We start from the raw sequence: 10,453 nt of genomic DNA, 5'->3' as shown, positions 1-10,453 counted from the left end.
TTTAGTTAAACGTACGTAAAATTACTAAGTAAAATTTAAAAATTTTTAACCTTAAAGTAAAATTAACTTATTATAAGTAGTTACTTTATATAGAAGAGATATATATATATATATATATATATATATATATATATATATATATAAAATACATTTTATACTTTTTTTAATAATACATATCTGTACAATACAAAGTATAAAAAAATCTTACAAAATCTCTCTTAACATCGATTCCTCCCGAAAACTGTTTCGTTACTCTGAGAACGAATACATTTTAATGTTTTGTATACGGAAGTTTTGTATGCGGAAGTACAAAGATCGAATCGGAATAAATTCAATCCACTGAAATGCTGTAGACTACCGTATTCTTGCAACGTCACACCATGGATATTAGTTTTTGCGAAGTGTAGAACACATTGCAAAGCAAGACCTGCAAAACCCATATTGAAACTGGTATTCTCGGTTAAGGATCATTAAATGCCAACAAGTGAGGCGACTCCTACGCGACCGCGGCGCGGAGGGATTTCAATGGAAGAAAGCCGTCAGCCATGAGGTGCAAGCCTCCATAAAATGATCCAGGTTATCATAACGAGGTGCGAGCGGTCAGGCGCCAGAATGGGCGTCCTTGCCGTCAACTTTGTAACTCGCATACGCATATTGCCACGCAGCTGGTTACGATGCTAGCAATCGTGTTTCTGACGCAATGTCACTCCCGCCTTTGAAGAGACAACTAAATTTTTCAGCGTCTTTCCGTGTTCTATACATTAGAGACACGATGAAGGATTAATGGGCGGTGCCACGCTGTAAAATTTGCAACGGCAACTGCGACAATCCGAGCGACGTGACTTACCTGAAGTAAACCTGCTGATACGATTGTCCGAGTCGACCGATATGCAATTGGAAGGTAAACCCGTCGCTGAACACGTCCTGTGAGAGACCAGCCCGCAATCTGCGCAACGTAGAAAATTCGCGAGATCAACAACGCGAAAAAACGCACATAGTTTCCTTTTTTTTCTAGTTCACTTGTACTGGTTTCAGAATTTTATTCAGAGCAATTGTCATGCAAGAATAAACACGAATGTTAGATATTTAACGATGATGGAATTTGACAACTTTCATATAAAAAACTTTACTGGTTATATAATTTTTGAAAGATACACATGTTGTGTATAAATTCATTAAGAACGGTCATTAATCTAAAGAATTAATTAAAAATAGAGCAATATAATTTGTAATTCTTTCAAGAGCGCTAAGGAAGTCGGCGAAAGAATTAAAATACGAAGTGATTCAATCGAGTTCTTTCGCAAGTCCCCAGTAAAGTTCAATTTATTCAAAAAGATATCCAGATTAAGATTTAACAAAGGTCAACAAAGGAAACGTACCTTGGCAGAGGAAGCCCTGATGTAAGAGGCCTCTGAGGTATTTATGGCATTTGCCACACTTCTCCAACACGCTGAAGCTGTGTGGCACGAGGTTGTGCGCGTTATTGGCCAGGTTGTTGCCCGGATAGTTGACTCCGAGAGAACAGGCCGATTCGACGCCGGGTGTCGATGTCGTCGTGTTGACCGTCGAACCCATCGTCTCCATCGCCACCGGAGGCGGTGGCAACGTTTTGCAGAGTTCCTCGATGCACACCAAAATGTTTCTCTGATGAAACTCATCTTTTATACCCATATTCTGCAACAAGAAATCATACGACGATGTCTCGCATGCACTCGAATGGAGGAAGACACACCGATCCGGTTCTTTTAAGACATGTTACGGTTTGAATTTAATCTTCTCGCGACGACGATGGAACTCCAAATAGAAAAAAAAAACGTTGCAAGGAGAAATGAAATGCTAATCTAATGAAAGAACGATATTCTGCTTCATACATTTAAATGTTTAATTTTACTTGCATGATTCGAATAAATAAATATATATTATCATAAATGATAATTTCAAATATTAAAATTTATGTTTATGATATAAAAATATGACTTTATGATATTAATGTTTTTCACGTAAATTTTTGATAAATCATTATAATTCATCATAGTGGCTTTTCATAATAAAGGCGCTAATTCTACAATATATATAGCACTATCAAGAGACGTTTTAAATATGTTCAAAGAATATTCTCAAAACGTTCCTTGGATGAAGTGAGCTGTGTAGTTTAGAAATAAAAATATTCTCCAAAATCTGTTCCATAAAAAAAAAGAATGCCTCACATCATTGAATATTATTAAAAATATTCGATGAAAGAAAAAGTAAAATTAAAGCATGAGAATAATGTTTGCAAAATTTGAATTCCAATAAATTTAAATAACTGTATTTTCAAGATCGATTCAATTAATTCAGAAATATCACTATACTTGTATCATATTGAAACGTAATGTATGTAATATATTGCATACAATAAATATTTTATTAAGATTATTCTATAATATAAAAGCTGTAAAATGATGATTTTTCGACTTGAAGACACAACTTCAGACATGTAACTTTTCATCGATTTAATGTCGTTCGCGTCATAGAAAATGGCGGAGTCCTTCGGGACCAATTCTACAGAATCACGGACCAAAAGAGACTCTTCCGCCGCGCTGACGGTGAAAACGTGCAAGTATGACAGTTGTAAATCTGCTAGAATGTAGCGCAAGTTAAGATCGCGACGGCGCGACTATAAAGAGCGGGTATATAACGCGTGACAAAGTCAAGCGTGGAGACAGTTACACAGTGACTAATGAGGGAAAATAATACTCTTGTCATAAATAACCCAGGCGCTAACAAGAGTTCAACGTTTCGGAGATAGCGGACCGATTAAGATCCACTGGCCCACTTTTTCAACGGAAATCATCATCTGGTCATTCACAAATAGAATAATTTTGCCAGTTCTTCGTCAAAATGCTTCGCTTGTAATATTGCGATATGACCGCAAAATTCTATAAAAAATTAATCGTGATTTTTCGATGTGATCGTTTAAGGATATCTGAAAGCATTGCCAAAGACATAAAATATTTCATAGATTATTCTATTATTAAGTCTGAGTATCTGTGTAAAAATTTAAGCTCAGTCTTCTTACTGATTTAAAAGTTAATTAATTATTTTGTTTGCCTTGATTTTTTTTGAAAAATCACATTTTTAAGCAAAAGTATTTATTTGCAAATCTGAAGTCATAGCATACGAATTAAATCAAATTTTTTTATATATACTAATAAATATTCGTACAAAAGTTTCAGATCCATTCATTCATTTAAAAGTTATATGTAAAATTGCAACAAAATATAGTCATTTTGTTACATAAAGTCATTATAAGCTAACTTATTTATTCTGTTTTTTGCAGTTATTTCAAGACGTGTTTAAGACAAGACAAACATTTTTTGGCTAATATTTTTAGATATTATAATACAAAACATCCTTAAAATATTCGTTTTAATCAATTTTTTAGTTTTTTTTATGAATATAATTCAATAGTAACTGGCAGATTCTCTATTGAGGGAGTTTCAATTTTTCTTAATTCTTAAGGAAGTGTTTTTTTATCGTTGATTATAAAAAAAAAATCAATCGATACCGCACACCAGAATACATTTGCATTTTATTCCGTAATTATATGATTATGTACGCTTTTTATGTGTTTTTAAGTTAGTATCCAGTATTGGTATGATCTGTTCAATAAATTTACTGCAAGTTAGACTTTCTGAGTTCAGCCCCACGGAGATCGCTCGCGATCGTTCGCGTTGTAAATTACAGCGTGCCTCACTTTTCGCGAACGAAGCCGCGGAAAATACTCTCTAAGAATGGCGAATATCGCAAAAAGAGCGAAAAGGAGAGAGATAATTCGCAGGTACCACAGCGGTAAATCAGTCAAGGGGGACGTTGAGGAGTCGGGAGCAGCATGCTCGTAAAAGGGGTGAACACACGCCGCCGAACGGGCGATCGTAATTTATACGCGTCGTTACGACCCTCTCGCTCGCTCTCTTTCTCTGCGTTCTCTCTCCCAGCAGGCATCTCGTTTTCCCTAGAGCACGGCCAAGGCAACAGGTGTCGAGTGTGCACCGCTGCACAATACCTGCACCGGCGCTCGGCGAAGAGGTATAATGCACCCCGCGGTTCGCAAGTTTGCGATGCAAGTCGCATTCGTGTAATGGAGACTTTCGAGAGAATCCGAAAGGCTTTTGTCATCCGTTACAGTCACTTCAATTGCGAATCCGTATCTCTGTTGCGGAGAATACGTCATACCGCATGTTAATGGTTTGGATCGGTGTCTTTGATTGTCCAGGAATGCCACTTGTGGAATGTCGATACAGTAGCTGCTCGACGTGTCGTTTCGCAAATTTTAAATAATAAAGAAGAGAGAAACAAAAAAAGGTATTACTGGATCGCGAAATATTTTTGCTAGAGAAAAATTATTTATCTAAAATGCCAAAAAATATTGGCACAAGATAGCGTAAATTTAAAATAATTCTCTTTTAAAAAAACAATAAAAAATATGTATATATACGCTGCTCTATATAATTATATCTATCATTAAATATTTTTTGAGAGAGCATCGAAGCGGCTACTTAAAAAAAACAGCTAAAATTATAGCTGAAACAAATATGATAATTATAGAATAGCTTATGCAAAAACTGTAAATATAATCACAACTAAAACATAACTCTCATTCGTTCGTACGAAGTAAAATGATGAAAATTCTGTATTTCTACATTTCTTAGCGTCTACCTCTCGTGAAACATGCAAATGTGTTAAGAACTCGTCAAATGTGCTAACAAGCCGCTCGCGATTATAGAGATGAGAGTTAAAAATGTTCGCAACCTTCGTGCGATGTAGAATGATATATGTCAGTGAATTGCACATTTGCTGCTGGGCGCGCTTGATGAGATAATCGTCGAGCGATAATCACGTTATCTTTATCGATCTATGTTAATAATCGATCAATATCGATGCAATCGTGAATAGATCCAGGAAATCATCTATTAATATTACTCTGAATCACTTGAGCACAGCTTTTTTTTCGATGTTCGCATCGTAATTTAAATTCCCCGCATTTGTGCTACAAAATTCACGTTACAAGCATAACACAAACAGACTTGATCAGAACATTGTTTTAACGCACCGTCGATGTATCTGATCGAGAAAATTACGTTTTTCGTCTCCTATAACACTACTTTACAAATTAATTTTTAATAATAAAATTAATTTTTAATATGAGAAAAGGAAGCAATTCTTTTAACGTATTTTTTGTGCGCTAAATTTGAATCTGTCATCAAATAAATTTCATCAGGTCAAAGTTTTCAAATATAACATGTCAATTTTAAGATGTATCAATTTTTCAGATAGATATATCATTTCTTTCTGAAGGTGCGATTAGAGATCCTATAATAGAGTTTGGCCATGGCAAACTTTTGAACAGTCCAATATTTTTCAGCTTTAGTAATTTACAATGAATAAGATAATATAAATTAAAACGAGATATAAAAAAGAGATATATTTATACACTCTTTTTCGCTCTGATTTTAAAAAAACTGCGTGATCAGATTCTGTTTTAGGATCCCTAGATGCGACAAGTGATGAACAAAGTTCATCACATTTTCACCAGGATTTGATGATAATTGAGAAATGTTATTATTACAGATATTAGGATAAAAACGTGGCAATTATTATTATACTCTAATACGTGAAATCGACTTAAAGTATAAAACAACAAAAATTAATCTCTCACTTCTGATTTGTTATTATAATTGTTTTTATAATTTCAAAACAACTACATATTGAAAAAAATATATATTTTTTCTTCTTATATCTCAAAATCCAGATCTAATGGAAACATGACAGATTCGGAATCAGCATCGAAAATTATTCTAGAAATAATTTCTTCATTTCTTGCACAAAATCTTGTAAACTAATGTAATTTAACGATCTGGTCTTGGATTTATAGTCTCGTTTAAGGAAAGAATTTTTGCTAAAATATCCAAAAATTTAGCTAGATACCGATTTGAAAATCATTTTGTTGAATCATATCAAAATAATTGCATATACATTTCAAGCACAAGTAATGCTGCAAAAAGTTTTGACATTCTAACAACTATATAAGTTTGAACATCTTACATAATTATTTTGATGGTCCAATAAAATTATTTTCAGATATCTAGCCAAATTTTTAAATACGTTAGCAAAATCATATACTTTTCGTGTACAGATTTAAAAATATTGGAAAGTGAAATATATTCTTTATAAATATACATGTTAAATGTACATATTCTTTAAATATAAAATCCTATAAAAGCGAGAGAGATGTCAACGTAAAATTTAAATGTCATGTTATGCTGCGAATTCTCTATATCCATGCAATGTACATTTCAAACAGTCGAATCCTTTGATAAAAGACGCGGCTTCTCTCGAAAAAGAGAAAAGGAAGCTGTATAAAAGGGAGAACTCGAAGAGAAAAGTTGAACGGAAACGGAAAATAGACGTGAATGTGATTTCATTTTATGTAAATTGTCTCTGTACCGCAAAAAAAAAAATAATCCGGTTCTATACAGAAAGCACTTCCGGCAGCTGGTTTCTTTTTCAAATTTTTGGCTATGCGCGCGCGCGCACGTTCTCGCGCGATGGCGCGCTATTTCGGCCGGCGCCACGGCGCGCAGTGGGCTAAACGCTATTATTAGCGGCGACAAGCCAGCAAAAGTAAAGTGATCGATATATTACGCGGCCGTGCGAGAACGCGGCGATAAAATTTGACGCGCTCGTTATTTTATTCCAAGTGCCAAGAAACGCTCGGGAAGAATTCATCGCTTTGCAACGAGGAGAGAATTTGCACGAAGTACTCGAGGATACGAGCGCACTTTGCACATCCCCCGTTCATTTCTTGCGCAAACAAAACGTCAAGGAACACTATAAGAAGTAGATTTTATTTTAGAAAGATCCGCCATAAGTCACTTCAATAAAATAATTCCTTGGTAACGGCTTTCTAACTGATATGTCTGACATAAAATAAATTCTGAAATAAATTCTTCATAAAACTAAATTGAAAAGAATCTTCCAGGAAAGCAATGGTGAATTCCTGAGACGCCCCCGTGAAAAATATTAAGGGAGACATATTCTTTTATTGTCTCGCCATATGTTCGTAGCGGGAAAATCTGCTTGAAGGACAAGTTGAGTGGGAGACTCAAACAATTTCTCGCACTAAAAGAACATTCAGTGTCGATTTACGAGTCAATTAGTATGATAATATGCGATTTACGCTTGAAGTAGCCTTGAGACGCGCACTTTTGCCCCGCGCAGAGGCTAAGTTCATGAGGATCCCTATATGATGAAGATCGATAATCGAAAAACCGGCATCTAAGAGAAATTTCTCAATTTATCCAACTAATTAATTCCCATGAAAAAGTATAAAAATTGGTAACATTTCATTTCCAAATCGAAAAACATTCGAGCGAGTAAGGAGAGATTCTTCTGGTTTTTCAAGATCAATTCAAAGCATCACAATAACGATGAAAACGAACGAATTTCGAATAGCATTATAGAAAGAACAGTAATTAAGTATCTCAAAATTTATATATATATATATATATATATATATCTAGAAAAAAATTGTTTAAATTATCAAAATAATTATGTAGTATTAAATTGGTTATTGTTGTTATTAGAATGTCAAAACTCTTTGCAGCATTGCTCATCAGGCTTTCCATAATTCTTTTGATGGTCCAATAAAATTATTTTCTTGACTTGTACCTACACTGTTAAATTCATAACATCTTCGAAATTTTAATTTTTAATTATTTTTACAGATCATCACATTGCTCTTACGTAATATATCGTTAATTCAACAAATAATAGAGTTAAATAGTTTAATTTAAAAAACGTATTAAATTTACTTTATTATTTACTAAATACATATGACATTATTTTGTTATTTACTAAATGCATATAAATGTTATTTACTTTAAAATCAATCAGAAATCGAGTGATTAAAATTTTGACACAAATAAAAGTTAAAAGTAACAAATTATAATTACTTAATTCAAGAAATTAAATTAACATTGTATCTTCAATATTTAACAGTGAAGCTAAAGTAGATAGCAAAACCGTTCCATGTAATTTCACAACGTAATTTCTAATAACGTTACCGTAAAATCAGTGGACAGACGATTCGATCTCTCTAATTAACGTACCCTAATTTTAGTCTTAGCCCGCGCTCGGATTTTCAAGCGTGATTCCATTGTGAATTTTTGCAATTCAAACCGCTTTTATTATACCACCCGCGCGAACGAATGAGCGCAATTACTTGCCTCGCGCCGTTGCCACCGTGGAAAACGCGGGCGTAATTACAGTTCGAAGAAACGCCCGTTTTCCCACGGCGAACATCGAGAACTTGGGCCAATACAGCCGACCGATGTAATTCGATTGTCCGTCTCGACCGACCCGTTACACCGCGCGCGGGTCTCTCGCATAATTATGATAATGCGGCGCGTGGTAACACGCGGCGAAAACGCATGCATGATCATTACAACGGCGTAGCTACTGCGCGGCGAAAATGAGAAAAGTTTGTTTTCGCTATTATCTGCTTCTCTTTTCTGATATATGTATACCTTAAAAATATCGAAAGATAAAATTATTACATTGCATTCTGCTTTTATATTAAATACTTTTATTATTGTCAAATAAAATATTTCTTAACATTAGTCTGTTCACGTTGCTTGCACTTTTTGCACTAAGCATCTTCGCTTTCTTTTCCTTCATCGCCCAAGTATATTTATTTATTTTAAGTTTGGGGAATTTCAATATGCAAACGGATCTATTTCATTCTGTTTTAACATTAACGCTCTTAATAATATAAAAAATCAAATATTTTTTAATAGTATGTAATTGGCAATGTAATCGATATTATACACTTACAGTGAGTACCAAAAGTATTCGTACAGAGAAAATATTAAAAAAAATTTATTTAACTTTATTTTTAAAAATTAAATATTATCCAGCGAGAAATGAATTATCGAATCGATATCGATACAATAATTTCAACATCAATTTGACGTCGATTCGACGTTTAATTGATGATCATGTCTTGCTGGATAATTAACAATTTATTCATAAAAAATAAAATAGACTGTACGTTTCTTAAAATTATATATACCAAAAATATGTGTATTAATTATAGAAAATATATAATCTGAAAAATAAGCAAAAATTAAAAGTTCAATTTGAATGCTCAAAAAGTATTCGTACAATCGAGAAATTTACCTTATAATATCAGAAATATATGCGAAGCTCATTTGTATATGTTAGAACATGACATATTCATTGTATAAAATTGCTAATTTATTTTCTTAAATAAGACTTTTTTAATAAAAACTTTCCTTGTACGAATATTTTTTGCTCTCACTGTACATGCTTGTCGATGCAAGTACTTTTTGAAACTCAAATTCTACGTTAACTAAAATGTGTATTCTACGCTACGAAGGAAAAATATATCAAATTTTAATAAATATTTGTTTGAATACTACCAGTTAAATATTTATTGAATATTATATAAAACATATATTTATTTAATAAATGAAGAACCATTAATTTGATTTGTTATATTTCTTTATTTAGCAAACATTTATTTTTCGTAAATAAATATTATATTAATACTATTAAAACAATTATTTCTTAAAATTTTGTATATTTTTCTTTCAGTAATGATGCAGAAAGATAGTATAATAATATTAATATCCAAGATTTGCATAAGAAAACGCACATAATCTCAGCTATTCTACTGAGTCGTTATGAGCGCATAAATTCTCTGATCACCGAACATTAAAAGACGGCGTCCTGTAACCAGCCGCAGGAAAAAGTGCCTTTGCATTGTGTTCCATAGAATTGCAAAATGCAAATGTTTCGTAAAGTTTATATTTATATCTCGACTTGTATCTACGTATTTTAATTGTGGCAGCATTTATTTAGCATTTTAACGATGCGCCGTGCAGTAATTAAGAGAGAATAAAATAAAATAAAACTTAATCAGCAGATATAAAAAGTTATATCAGCAGATATATAAAATATCATAAAAACAGCTTCATCTTATAATGAAGTTCAAAAAGTTAAAAAGTTCATCTTATATTGAAGTTGTTTTTGTGATATATTTTGTAAAAAAATTTTTCTTTATGTTGCACTCTGACGATATTAAAAGCTACGCTTTTATGCAATATTTATCTAATATTTCTTCAACGTGTTATCAATCATAAAATGTATGTTTCATATCTTATCCTTTACAGTTAAAAATAATTTTTAACTCTTTAATAATCAATATTTGCTTACAACAAATATATTATAATTTAATATACTTCTTCTCTCCATAAGTCCATCTTATAAGTTCTATTTATAGAGCAACAGCTTTTCAATTTTTTTCCTTACACATATATATATATATATATATATAAATGCATACGTAATAAAAATAGCTGCACATGAAGTATTCATATGGAGATGAAAT

General features: G+C 32.7%; 1 protein-coding gene across 1 annotated transcript in view; it reads right to left on the bottom strand.

The window, feature by feature from the left end:
• Window positions 1–10,453, bottom strand: part of LOC105620878 — a 31,690-nt gene that overhangs the window by 8,640 nt on the left and 12,597 nt on the right. Inside the window, exons 3-4 of the mRNA XM_012202354.1 lie at window positions 1,380–1,674; window positions 848–946 (exon numbers count right to left, since the gene is read on the bottom strand). Of these exons, the coding sequence (XP_012057744.1) occupies window positions 848–946; window positions 1,380–1,674 (394 nt within the window). The remainder of the gene's footprint in view (window positions 1–847; window positions 947–1,379; window positions 1,675–10,453) is intronic.

The sequence above is a fragment of the Atta cephalotes genome (genome assembly GCF_000143395.1).
Source record: "Atta cephalotes unplaced genomic scaffold scaffold00030, whole genome shotgun sequence".
Lineage (NCBI taxonomy): Eukaryota > Metazoa > Arthropoda > Insecta > Hymenoptera > Formicidae > Atta > Atta cephalotes.
Note: the sequence above shows the minus strand (reverse complement) of the source record. Positions and strands in the feature narration are given on the sequence as shown.